General features: G+C 44.2%; 1 protein-coding gene across 1 annotated transcript; it reads left to right on the forward strand.

Annotated features, from left to right (window-relative positions):
• Nucleotides 1-1,717: 1,717 nt before the first annotated feature.
• On the forward strand, nt 1,718-13,182 carry ACBD7 (acyl-CoA binding domain containing 7). Its single transcript, XM_069729455.1, has 4 exons — nt 1,718-1,805; nt 8,647-8,764; nt 11,116-11,178; nt 12,899-13,182. The coding sequence occupies exons 1-4, from the start codon at nt 1,794-1,796 to the stop codon at nt 12,970-12,972; spliced, it is 267 nt and encodes an 88-aa protein (XP_069585556.1). The 5' UTR covers nt 1,718-1,793; the 3' UTR covers nt 12,973-13,182.
• The last annotated feature ends 1,188 nt before the right edge of the window (nt 13,183-14,370 follow it).

Here is a 14,370-nt window from a genome sequence, read left to right on the forward strand (position 1 = left end):
ATGGGGAAAAAACGCATCCTGCAAGCAATTTTGCAGGATGCGTTTTTTCTCCTAAACGACGCATTGCGGCGTGCAGTGCACGACGCTAGTGTGAAAGTAGCCTTATAGTACATCCCTGTGAAGCTTCTGTGGTTGTACTGTACTGACAATACAGACAGGGGGCGCTGGTGCTATGTCAGCAAATAAACGAGAGTCCTCAGGGTTTACAACAAGGATGAGGATGAGTGAAACCCTCCTTACATTTCTAAAACCCCTAGATAAATCCTAACTCCTTCCTGTAGCTCCAAATTTTCTCCTGTGCGCTTTTTTCCAGACCCATATCTTTACTTTTTCTGAAAGGGTACAGATAAATCAGAGCGAGATCGGAACGCAGTGCGTGGACTGGCCGGCAGCTCTCCTGACCCGAGCGAGCGGCACAGCCTCATGTCTTTCTACTCAGCTGTCACGCTCAGGTTAGAAGAGCCGCCGGCCAGTCCACGCAGTGCGTTCTGATCTCGCTCTGATTTATACTGCCGTCTAACTGCGACAAAGATGTACTAAGATTTGTTGTTTTTTTTGCAGGACTAGTTGCTGTTCTGAATGACTCCATTCATTTTACCATATAATTTAAAGGTGTTGTCCAGGTTTATCATGAAAACCTACAGTCACTCTATGTGACTGCAGATTTGTGAATCCTCATATTTTGCGCTGTGAGGATTCTCCGGTGTCGGCCACAGTCAGACTAGATGTGCATGGCCTAGTTTATTTCATTTGTATGACCGGAAGTATGGACATCGTATACTTGTGGGCACATCCGCCGTCTCGCCACTAGCACTGGAGGATTCTCCGGTGTCCGCCACATTCAGACTAGCTGTGCACGGCCTAGCTTATTTCATTTGTATGACCGGAAGTATGGACATCGTATACTTGTGGGCACATCCGCCGTCTCGCCACTGGAGAATCCTCACTTTACGCGCTGTAATGATTCTTCAGTGTCGGCCACAGTCCAACTAGATGTGCGCGGCCTCGTTCATTTCACTTGTATGGCCGGAAGTATGGATATCGTATACTTGTGGTCACATCCGCCGTTTCGCCACTGGAGAATCCTCACTTTACGCGCTGTAATGATTCTTCAGTGTCGGCCACAGTCCAACTAGATGTGCGCGGCCTCGTTCATTTCACTTGTATGGCCGGAAGTATGGATATCGTATACTTGTGGTCACATCCGCCGTTTTGCCGCCGCCAATGGAGGATCGTCACAAGCTCTGTGAAGTTTCACAGGTCTGCAGTCACATACAAGGAGGGACTGCAGACTTTTGTGAAAAACCTGGACAACCCCTTTAAATGGTGAAAAATAAAATACCAAAAAATTCACCCCAAAGCGTCTCACCCTAATAAGACTTCACACATCCCGGATTCAAAGCAAGTTCAGATCTACATGCTGTGATAGAACTAAACCTTCCACACAATAAGCCAGGAAATTGCCCAAGACTGGAAACTAAACCGAAATGTGCAGCTCTAGAAAGTCTCTACCAGCAGCAGGAGTTACAGACAGAGCTGCCAGAACATGGAAACCTTTTCTATATGTATACAGTATATACTGTGGGTGCAATAAGCTGTATATCTGCAGTGCGGAGCTGGCAGTGAATGGGTTACACCTGCAGCCTCCCCTCCATGTCAGACACAATGGCTGATGTCATTGCACAAGACATGGGAGCCAATCAGGGGGTTGTGGAACCCTGACCCATATATAAGGGAGACAGCTGAGCTGCAGATTATTGCTGCTTGTGCTGCTGCTGAGTCCTGCACCCACCATGTCTCCCCAGGTACAGCCCATTGCAGGGGCTCCATTGCTGCAGATGGGGCTATTGTTCTTTATTGGAATGCTATAACCTGTATGTATTTTTGTTTCTTCATGTCTGCTCTAGTTGGTGCTGAGGTAGCAGTCACACCTGTCTCTCTGCCATATAAGACCCCAGTGCTATACATGCACATTGTAGGGGAGGGGGCCCTATTACAGATCTAGCATTAGGCCCCCTGCGCTTCCAGCTGCACCCCCTGCTCCTGCTGCTCTGGTAGGGACTTGTGACTGACAACTGCTAGAGAAATGATTTGGTGTGTGGGGTGTCTTTATTTTATTTATAATGTGTCTTCAAAGATGTAAGTTACAAATCTGGCTCTGCTACATCTGTGTAAGGAAAGTCTTTCTTGCTTAGTAACATTATTTTATCAGTCTCTATTTATTTTTATTTTTGCTCATGTGATGGTAGTATAGAGCGCCTGGGGTGACCCTTCCATTTTGGGTGCGGTATCTGGTGATATGGACGGGATAGATGTGAGCGCAGCCGGGGGGAAGCACTCAACTGCGTGAAGGAAAAATGGTCTTTGTTGTCCATAGCAACCAATCGGAGCGCAGCTTTCATTTTACCAGAGCTGTTTAAAAAAAAATAGCTGAGCAGTGATTGCTAAATGAGGCCTATATGTATAATGGGGAATGTCTGTCATATTTAGTTGGCGCACACATTTAGGGCAGTTGTCACAATAGCTGAATGCGGTTTGGTTTCCATTTTGTATGGTGAATCTCATCTCCATGTGACTCTGGTTACTTTTCCATATTTCTGCGGCTCATGTTCTGTGGGCAGTGTCATGGAAACGATGTCTTCTAGATGTGTAGTGTTGGGCCGTGTGCACACTTTGTCACAACCTGAAGTGTTTTCTGATGCCAGTAAATGAGTTGAAGTCACCATGCACACGGTGCTTATCTTTGACATGAAAATCCGCAGCATGCCAATCCACTCAGTGTTATTGCTGCATCCTTCACCCATACTGAGTGGGGGATCTGCACAAAAATCGTTTATTGTGCTTATTTCCTGCCAAGAGAAGCAGAAATGTCTACACTGAATACTTGAAGGGGTTGTCAAGTCCAAATCGATATCTAGTCACTGTGCACTGCTGGATTTGCCGATTTCTGAGCCAGGGTGGTGGGTCTGTATGAGTCGTACGTATTCCGGGCCAAGCAGTTGCCCCGAATAGTTGTATGGAGCGAGGCTGTGCCCACCGGCCGGCTACAAGTGTGTGGAGTGAGGCTGTGCCCACTTAGACGGGCTCTGGCCAGGAGTACATATAACAAATGCATACCCTCTGGTCCTGGCTCAGAAACCGGCAGGTTCCCACAGCGCACATTGACTGCAGACTTATCCATTTGGACTGGACAGCCCCCTTTAGGCTATGTGCACATGTTCATGAATGTCTGCAGAATTTTCCTGAAGAAAACCAGACTTTTTCTGCGGATTTCACTTTTTTTTTTCTGGAGCATCCCAATGCAATAATATAGCGACAAACGCAAAAAATCCCAAATTAATGAACATGCTGCGTTTTTACCTCAATGTGTGTTTTTTTTTGCAGGGGAAAACACGCAGCATGTGCACAAAAATTGCAGGATGCATTAAAAATGATGGGATGCTTAATGTAAGGCTTTTTTTAGCGTCTCACAGAAAACAGCTGAAAAAAATGTGAAATGCTGACCGTGTGCACATATCCTTAATTTGTGCAAATACCCATGACAAGCTTTGCAGATAAATGTACAAGCTGAAATCTAGGTATTGCTTCCATGGCAGAAGAGAAGCATTGCCAAAAACTGTCATGAATGTCTCTTGTGAGACAACCCCCTTCAAGGGTCATGGAAAGGACTTTGTTGGGAAACCCTGGCACCATAATGAGTGTTGCTATGGGACCAGTGTCGGTGGTGGCACGGGAATTTAGACAGGCTGAGGACTGTATTGTCCTTAGTAAAAAGGATGGATGAGGGGCACTTCTGTCGGCTCAGCTTCACCCCAGAAGGAGCCCCATATCTGCACGCACTATAGGAAGTGTTGCTGTCTTTGGTTCTAAGTCTTCATGCCTGGAACTTGTGAATGATGGGCCCGGCACCAAGCAATGGTTGGAATCTCTTCTGTATCTCCATTGTCTTGCGCTCACTTCTGCACCATGGTGCATTGATGGTGGCCATCTTGTGCTCTTGAATAAACTGCTCATGGCACCATGACCCTTTTCCCATTTGTTCCCTGCTATAATAGAACAGGTGCCTCGATGTGTGGATTCTTGATTTTGCGATTTGGCTCCAGCTAGAGGCAATTTTTAGTGTGCACAATAGTGGGGGTCTCTGGGTTTATAGTGACCACATGCCAATTTTTTTGTTTTGTTTTTTTCTGGGTTTGCTTTTATAGCTCTCGTCTGACAATCTGCCTTAAAATAATTGCAAGTTCTAGTTGGGGGAAAACGGCTTCTACCTCACTTTTGCCTTTTTGACGGAGTCGGCCTGCATTCTGCTGCACCTGGGAAGTGACAGTCAGCACTTCCATGTTCTTCCTAAACCCAAATGAGGATCTGCCACACAAAGTACAACCTATGCATGTCAAGGAGAAATGTATTAATCATACAAATTCCACTAAATTACAGGAAATATTGAGATGCATACACAACTTGGTGTAATGCCCACTGCACTGCTGCATGTCTGCAACCTCTCCTGTGCATAAGACCTGATTGTGGCTCCCTCCTTTCCACTAGTTAAAGTTTTGGCTAACTATATAGCTCCTAGTAATGGTCATCTGGCAAAACCATGGCAAGCAGAAGCTGGAATACTCATCTCAAAATGTTACCAGTAAACTTTAGGAATAAGTGTTACACCAAATTCAATCATGGGTGAATGGCTGCACTTGCAGCTCCCCTGCCTGACATATCACTTGTCAGTCAGACATGACACTGGAGCATTAACACTAGAACTACCGATGGAGTCACTCTGACTCCTTGCAATTTTTTTTTTTTTTCTCTTCTGTGACTAAATTTTTCCTAATTCTGGCTTGAGACTTGGTGACTTTTACTCATTTAGGATGTAAAAAAAGATTTTGTGACAAATAATTTTTGAAAAGAGAACTTTTTTTTTAAATTTACCTTTAATTACCAAAGGGACTCATTTTGACTCCCTACTAGATCTTGCTAGTCTGTCGCTAAATGTTAGTTAAAACTTAAAGAAAAAAAACTTTCTTGTATATTTGCAAAAATGCTAATTATTCTAGACCTATACTGGACATCGATCAGTGGACTCCATAATTTCTGTAGAATATGGCCTGCAATTTTGCTAACTGCTAATATGGCTAGAAGAAGTGCGCTAAAGCCTGACGATATTCTTGCTATTTCGCATTCTAAACATTCTATAAATTAAAGTTACAACAATACCAGGAGCAAGAAACTCTAAAAATAAACAAACAAGCCAGTAGTCAAAATGACTCCATTCAGTAGTTCTAGGGGAGTGACTAGTCTGGTAGTCCTAGTGTTAAGTGCAGCGCTGACCCCCTGCACTTGCAACTCATTAACATGCAATTTCAACTATGGATTTCTCTAAAACTGCAAATCTAACTTTAAGAATGAGTAAAATTAAATCTGCATTATGGTGCCTTCTATGTAAATGCTATTAGTTTGGGGAATAAAAATCCTGATGATGGGTGCAGGATGCAGCACTACTGGCTGAGGTTAATTCCAGTCTGTGCACCACCAGCATGGAGATGAATGGGCTCATTAATGTATTTGGTTTCCACATTTCCCAGTAACACTGTAACAACATTGTTTGGGCTCCTGGATATGCCTTCTGCCTGGGTCAGTGCTGATACAGTGACCCATTGTTTCTGATGAGGAACAAGTTTAAATTGGGAAGAATTTGTAGATAAGTTTAGTCCAACAAAGTATGGCCAAGCACTGCTCCATATATGAATGTAATGTGCTCAGTGTTGGACTGGGCAGCCAAGAGCCCACCATTAAGCAGCTCCAGGACCCCACTTTTCAGCTACATGCAAATTGCTTTATCCTCATTCACAAAATTCTATAGCTGCAGACTTAAGCCCCCGTCACACACAGCGAGATCGCTAGCGAGATCGCTGCTGAGTCACAAGTTTTGTGACCCAACAGCGATCTCCGTAGCGATCTCGCTATGTGTGACACGTAGCAGCGATCAGGCCCCTGCTGTGAGATCGCTGGTCGTGTCGGAATGGCCTGGGCCATTTTTTGATCGTTGAGGTCCCGCTGGGTAGCACACATCGCTGTGTTTGACACCTTACCAACGACCTCGCTGACAGGACGTCCCATTGAATCATCATGAAATAGCATCGTTCTACAGGTCGCTACAGTTCGCCGCATCGCTGCTGCGTCGTTGGGGAGATCGCACTGTGTGACATCTCACCAGCGACCACATAGCGACGCTTGAGCGATCCCTGACAGGTCGTATCGTTGTCGGAATCGCTCAAGCGTCGCTATGTGTGACGGGGCCTTTATAGAAAAATGTCACCAGAAAATTAACAAACCTGCCTGGCTCGTGCATGTAACCGAATGCTGCAGGGAGAAAATGCACTTTATTCACCACGAAGTCTACTGAGCGGCAGCTATAACTGCGCCTCCAGCCCTGATGGACACTGGCTCTACATTGGGGGTGCAGTCACAGCTGCTCTGGTGACTGAACCTTCAGCACAATGGCTCAGTGGTTAGCACTGTATGGTGGCTCAGTGGCTAGCATTGGAGCCTTGCAGCACTGGCGTCCTGGGTTCAAATCCCACCAAGGAGAACATCTGCAGGAAGTTTGTATGTTCTCCCCATGTTTGTGTGGGTTTTCTTCCACACTCCAAAGATATACTGATGGGAATGTAGATTGTGAGCCCCAATGGGGACAATGATGTCGGTAAAGCGCTGCGGCATTAATGGCGCTATATAAGTGAGTTAGATAAATAAAGGGCTTGTGCACACGCTGCGGATTTTGCTATGGATCCGCAGTGGACTTGACACTGTGGATCCACAGCAGGTTTCCCTAAGTTTACAGTCCCATGTAAACCTATGGGTGAAAAAAACCGCTGTGCACATGCTGCGGAAAAATCCGCGCGGAAAACGCTGCAGATTATTTTCCGCAGCATGTCCATTCTTTGTGCGGATTCCGCAGCGGTTTTACAACTGCACCAATAGGAAACTGCAGTTGAAAATCCGCAGTGGAATCCGCAAAAGAAACCGCAATAAAATCCGCAGTGAAAACCGCAGTGGTTTTGCACAGCGGATTTTCCAAATCTGCTGCAGCAAAATCCGCAGTGTGGGCACATACCCAAAACCTTTGCCCTCCCATGACTGCAACCAGAATGCTGCCATGAGTGACTAGAGTTCATTTTCTCGCAGCAGCAATCGGCTAAGTGCAGGCGTTGGGCAAATTAATGCTAGTAACTGCACATCTGCAGGTAAAGTTTCTTTAAGTAGTTGCAGCGGAAGTTACCTCTTGGCAGGAAAATGCTGCCTAAAATCCACCCACCCTTCATTAGAATGGCTGAAGGAATTGACTTGGTGCAGATCTGAAAGTGCTTGAAATCTGCAAGAAAAAAAATCTCACTTTTCAGTGGATCAAAATTATAACATATGGAAACACTTCATGGGAAGAGATCTGGGATAAATTGCGCTTTAGCATTTTAACTCCCAATTATTGTGGGCTTGAGTAGGTGGTTTTGTGATTGGCAGCCTTCTATGTATGACTGTGTATACAGGTAGTAGCCAGTCATGTAAGGCCAATTAGATACCTTAAGGAGTAGTCCCTGCACTACTACATGGAGGTGAGTGTGGCAGGTAACTCGCTAACGATGCCTGCAGATCTGGTCTAATCCTTAGTATGGGTAGTGGTGAACATACTGGTGTTGCATCTTCAATCATCGGACAGCAGCCTAACATAAAGCTACACTCACAACTGTCATGTTGTTTCTCATGGCAACCAGGATACTTAATCTATAGATCAGGCTTAAGTATAGTGTTCAGTGGTGAACAGCAGGAATCCTTGGGCAATTTCGGGTTAGTAGGGTTTGCTTTGTGCAATGTATGCACAATGGCAGCCTCTTCAACTGTGTAACTGGCACCATCCAAGGTGTGCAGCATGGCATGAGTCCTACATCCTGTAAGTATTCTGATTGGCACAGATAAAGATGCCATGGGTAAGACAACACTGGCCTGGCTCAGTAATGCTTCAGTGTTTAGAACTGGTATAATCCACTGCATTAAGGCAGTAGTCTGCTCTCCTGGCTCATTGGCCCATTGCAGTGTGGAAATTATATAATTTTTTTTTTTTTTTCGAAAAGTGACATAAGTAGGCACCATATTTAAGACCCATTGTAGTACTTTTGAGGCATGACTGTTCAAACTAAGCATCTATACACAAAGAATAACCAGATTATTGGTCATTGTGACTTGTATCTCGCACTCTTCACCAGTTTTGGCTCAATTTCTCACATGCCTACAAGCTATGTTAAGGTTAGATTCTATTTCTCCAAACATGTTACACACATGAGGGATTCTTTCACCCCCATGTCTGTTTAAAAGCTGAATAGAGAATAGTTATATGTAAGTATTCAGCAGTGCAACTGTGAATCCAGCTCTGGGGGTGAGAAGGACACTAGCAAGGCTGTCTCTACCTCTTGAATGGGCATGTGTAAGCATCAGTGAATTGGCATTTTATTCAACCATTTCTCTGATAATCTGTTATCGAAGTTTCATGCTGCTTGTGCACATAGGATAGAGATGCAGTATAATTTTTATTCATTTTTTTTTTTTTATGGCTGTAGAGTAATTACTGTTGCCTCATTCTTGTTCTTTCTTCAGGCAGATTTTGACAAGGCAGCAGAGGATGTAAAGAACTTGAAAACCAAGCCAACCGATGATGAACTAAAGGAACTCTATGGGCTTTATAAGCAGGCCACCGTGGGAGACATCAATATAGGTAGATCAGGCATCACTGTATTGTGTCATGCTTGTAATTGACTTTTCATCATGTCTTACTCCTATTACATCCACAGCTGTGCAGTGTGGGGCTTTCCATACATCCATGCAATATTCTGGGGTTAGATGGTACCAGACAGATCCATGGGTACAGACTACTAAGATATGGAGGCGTCCCCTGCCACCTTAAATGCAGCTTCCTGCTGTCAGATTAAATTAAGTCCCTTAAATCCAAATGTTTCCACAAGATTGAAAGTTAATTCCTATCAATCATTGGCATAGGGTGATAATTTATTGATTTATGGTGGGGGTGGTTCCTGTATCAATCAGTGATTCTGACAACCAGTCTCTGCAGAGCCCCTTCTCGGTGGGGTGGAGGTTGTGCTCGCCTTCAGTTTATAAGCTACTAGATGGTGGCCCGATTCTAACGCATCGGGTATTCTAGAATATGTATATAGCAGCCACATAGTGTATATATAGGAGTACTACGTGGCCTGTGGTATATACCATGTGGCTGCTACATACATACATGCATGCATGCATGCATGCATACCACGCAGTAAATAACACTACCCACGTAGTATATAGCAGCCACACGGTATCTAACACGGCCCACGTAGTATTTAGCAGTGTGGGCACCATATCCCTGTTAAATTAAAATAAAAAATAGTTATATACTCACCTGCCGGGATCCAGCGAACCTCTAACGATGCGCACGGCTCCCACCATCTTGCATTCCCAGGATGCATTGCGAAATTACCCAGATCACTTAGCAGTCTCGCAAGACGGCTAAGTCTTCTGGGTAATTTTGCAATGTATCTCTGGGAACGGAAGCTGGCGGCAGGTGGAGCGCATCGTCTGATTACGGAGGGTGAGAATAGCAAATTTTTTTATTTTTAACATTAGATCTTTTTACTATTGATGCTGCATAGTCAGCATCAATAGTAAAAACTTGGTCACACAGGGTTAATGGCAGCGGTAATGGAGTGAGTTACCCGCGGCATAACGCGGTCTGCTACCGCTGGCATTAACCCTGTGAGCGGTGACTGTGGGGAGTATGGAGGGACTAATGGGACTGTGGCCGTCGCTGATTGGTCGTGACAGGCAGCTGGCAAGACCAATCGGCAACTTAAATTTCCATGACATTCAGAAGCCACGACCAATGAATATCCGTGACAGACAGAAAGACTGACAGAAAGACAAACGGAAGTGACCCTTAGACAATTATATAGTAGATGACTCTGGAAGGCAGGGTGGATCCACATGCAGTGTTTTTTTTTTTGTTTGTTTTTTTTTAATTTGGGAGGGGCACTAAACTTCTATCAGTATGCACAAGAGATGACAAACAGTAAAAAACAGGTTTTGATTTATGCATTACTAGGTGTCCTCTATACCCTTCATTTAGCTGAAAGAATTGACATGCTGTAGAATTAAAGAAATCCAGAAATCTCATTCACTTTGCTGGTAATAACACGAGAACCTACACAACTGGCCCACAGAGCTAAGAGTAAATGATGAATCTTTATTACAGCCATTACATCTTACTGAAACTACTTGGGATGTGTAGCCTTCTTATAGGTTTGACAACATGAAAACCATTGTGCAGATGCTCGTACAAATACGTGGATTTCTTTGCATTAATCCTATAAATCTGAATTTATACTTGGGTATTTTTCATTTCAAAATGTAGTAACTGGTGTTGACATGACAGAAAAAAAATGAAGGAATAAGACCCCTAGATATATAATGGTGAACTTTCCTAATTTCTACAATGAAGCAAAGCCTTCAATGACAGAGGTAGACTTATAGGGTAAATTTATGAATTATTAATTTATGCAGACATGCCATAAATGTATAATGGGTGAGCTAGTCCTGATGTGTCAACACAGGAACAAAAGGTGTGAAGCCTACATGGTAAGACTGGATGAAATGAGAGCCTCACACGATGGCTGGTACCACAAAGTGCAGCCTTTTACCCTTGGAAACAGTGTGAACAAGCCCTACCACTTTTTCAGTGGCATAAATTCACGGCCCGTGAATCCACCCTCCAGCTGGAGTCACATCTCACACTTATGGTTGGTGAGTGGACTGCATTGAGGCGGAGTGCAGGTCCAAACATCATGGTCCTTGCTTGATCTGTGAAAATCAGATGTGGGTCCAGCTTTGTAGACATAGGTGGGCTGCTTTCTGATGACTTGCTGAACAGTAGCTTACCCATTTGGTGGTCCTCTGCTGTTTGTCCTATATAGATAATTAGTGTGAGTTGCTAGGGGTGTAACACTGTATTACCCCTTGCAGGGTGATTAGCTCATGGACGCTATCATAATTGTAAATCTAATCTTGTTTTTGCAGATTGTCCTGGAATGTTGGACCTTAAGGGCAAGGCCAAATGGGAAGCGTGGAACTCAAAGAAGGGTACGGTTTGATTTATAGCCAACCAAATGGTATTAAAGGGAACCTGTCAGCAGGATTGTGCACAGTAACCTACAGTGTCAGGTCAGCACCATTATACTGATTTCAATGATACCTGGTGATGAGATCCATCTTGTGGTTGTTGTGTAATCTTTAACTTCAGTTTTGAGTTAATGATATGCCCGTGCTCCAGGGCGGCCTGTGGTGGTATTCATGTGGTGCTCGGATTAGGTATTCGCCAGTATGGCTTCTGACAGGTCAGTGACCTGCCCCCTAGTTTACATAATGAATATTATGTATTGAAGAAAAATCCCCTTCAGGTAGTGCCATCTTGGAAACTTGTTTATATTTTCTCTAGCAAGAAGGCACCGCAGCATCTAGCGGATCGCCGATGGCTGCTACTGTGCAGGTGCAGCTGATGCACCATGTTAAAATTCTTGAGGTGGCAAATTTTTGTCAAATATGCATATGAGTGCATTAAAAACGTATTGCTGTCTATGGGAACACATGCGTACACATGTCTTTGCGTACTCATGCACTCAATGCGCTTGCATACTTCAGACTGCGCATGTTCAGGAACTGATTGAGACACGCCCTCCTAGAAATGTCAAGCGCATGCGCATAAACACAAACGCATGCAAACGTCATTTATTTTTTTTTTTTTAAGTCGTGCGTAAGTTGATGCAGAGAAAAAAATGCAGCGTTTGCAGTGTGGTTGCAGACAAGACGCTGCGGACTCAACCATAAATGTGAACCTGGCCTAGCTGAAAATAAAGATTAAACAACCACAAGATGGATTTCATCACCAGGTATCGTGTAATCAGTATAACGGCGCCGACCTGACACTATCTGTAGGTTACTGAGCACAATCCTGCTGGCAGGTTCCCTTAGGGCTCATAACTCATCTGCGAGAAACTCAGATGAGACTCGCATGTTAATACCCGGCGCTTAGATGGGAGCGTGCGGCCGCATAGCAATACATGCAGCTGCACGCTTCGCTCCTGAGTGTCGGCAGCAGCGCCGTATTAACATGCGAGACTCATCCGAGTTTCTTGCAGGAGAGTATGAGCCCTTAAAGTGTAATTCTGCAAACTCTTGTTCAAGAATTTTGTGACTCCTATAATTGTCTTTGACCCAGCACTCTTCTGAAGTTGTCAGGTTGACCCCATGGTTATCCTTCATGCCAACACGTACACTAGACACCAAGAGTTGGAAATCCTAAAAATCAATTCAAGTGCATGACTGCTGTAGATTGTGCATCCACTGATCGTCACTTAGTGCAATGTACAGGGGTTGAATCTTGTCAGCATACAAAAATGCAGGGAAAATGAGAAATTGTCAGTTTTCAATGGTTATTGCAGAGTAATACTGTGTTTTTTTTTTTTTGTTTGTTTTTTTAGAATGTTATGTATTTTACACTTGCCATGAGGGTAACCACTGCTACAAATGTCCCCAAACCTCCAGGATAAATTGGAGGCAGGGGTATCCATAACATGCTGATGTAGCATTAATAACTTTACACTGACTTTACACTCGGCAAGAAGAAACACTACCCCTATGACACAAACCATAGATATCCTGTTTGCTTGCAATGTGTTTAAGCCTGAATTGTGGTGGGGTCTCCACACAGCTGTCAGCATGTTGCATCCTTGCAAACCTGCAGGAATTCATGCACAATACTGAGATCCACATTTTTAACCAATTTATTTTTATTTTTTTGCAGGCTTGTCTAAGGAAGATGCAATGAGTGCCTACGTGTCTAAAGCCCATGAGCTGATTGAGAAATACGGCATGTAAAATTGTGCAGTCACTAATGTCCTGGATACAGCAGTGAGAATACAATGTCTTACGGAGGGCACAGCCCCACTAATGCCACTAATTACCTGTGCTAGATTGCTACCAGCTTTCAGGTACTATAACATAGGATTGTTTTGGCACAGAAGACCCACTTTCTATACTCCTCCTGTTTTCTATGCTGTGCTCTTATTAAACAATTTTACACAAGAACGGTGCTGCAGGTTTCATTTTTAACAATGCCTAACATACAGGTGAAGTCTCTAAACTGATATTTGGGGAATCCTTGCCTCTTCATAAAGGTGTTCATAAACTCTGTAGCTGTTGGATGGACAAAATTATTCCTTGCCACCTTCCCCATTCATATGTATGCTTCATTTGGAGGGACATTCAGGTCTTCACGGGTAAGATCTGAATATGCTGCAGAGAATAAAGGGATTGGGCATTAAGAAATCAATTGTCCTATTGTCTCCTGAGCATTCTGGAAGAGTCAGCCAGTCCTGCTAGAATCATAAGGTTTGGCCAACTGTACTCAAATATCTATGGTGGCCTCTAGATAAGTGAAGAATCAGAAGTGGTTGCTTCAGTGTTTACACTAGTTTCCTTCTGGCTCTTGATCCATCAAACCCTATGAAGTATTCTTCTGCTTTTACCACAACTTATTTCAAGGGCCCAGAACTTTTTTCCTTTATGTGGTTATTCAGTGCTGGAAAGTACAGGTAGTCGGGAGAAGCGCCTAGCTGATGCTTCTTGTGGCAACACTGAAAGTGGGGGGGGGAGAGGGTGTCGGCAGGTGCCCCTATCCACTAGCTGAAACCACATGTACCAGGGATTGTCCCACCGCACGCCCACTCAAATTTTACCATGGTGTAATGCTACTCAGACAATACAATACTTTATTGAACCACAAAACAGGCAGATAATACTTACACCATCTTGGGTACTATTCTACATTAGTCTCACCCTTCCGCTGACTTGCAAGGATAATGGCAGCTGTTAATTCAGATCTTCCAGGGCTGATTACCCCACCTGTGAAATTTACACAAAAGGTAGACAAGCATAGGAAGCTGACCATCCATCAAGGTACAAGGCCAGTTGACAGGAGGGTCACAACCTGGCTTCTCCCAACATCTCCATGGAGACAGGCAACAGGATTAGGACCCACCAGGCTTTCTCCAAACATATTCATGGATTCACACTGGTCAAAGGAGCAGATCTATAGGATGCCAGCTTCCAGCTGGAAGAGTACAGAAGGACAAATGTGTCCCTCGTGATGGAGCTGCTGTCTCTGGTTCTCTTAAATGTCTGGCTATCTTGGCTGAATCTCTATGCTTGCAGAAGTGTATAACTTATTATAGTTGGCAACTGGCCTTTATCCAGTGGTCACAAATAAAAAGGGAG

Source organism: Ranitomeya imitator, chromosome 6 (assembly GCF_032444005.1).
Source record: "Ranitomeya imitator isolate aRanImi1 chromosome 6, aRanImi1.pri, whole genome shotgun sequence".
Taxonomy (NCBI): domain Eukaryota; kingdom Metazoa; phylum Chordata; class Amphibia; order Anura; family Dendrobatidae; genus Ranitomeya; species Ranitomeya imitator.

Coding starts and splice junctions, on each gene's coding strand:
- ACBD7 (XM_069729455.1), top strand. Junction 8,765..11,115: donor CGTGGGAGACATCAATATAG/GTAGATCAGGCA, acceptor TTGTTTTTGCAG/ATTGTCCTGGAATGTTGGAC. Junction 11,179..12,898: donor AGCGTGGAACTCAAAGAAGG/GTACGGTTTGAT, acceptor ATTTTTTTGCAG/GCTTGTCTAAGGAAGATGCA.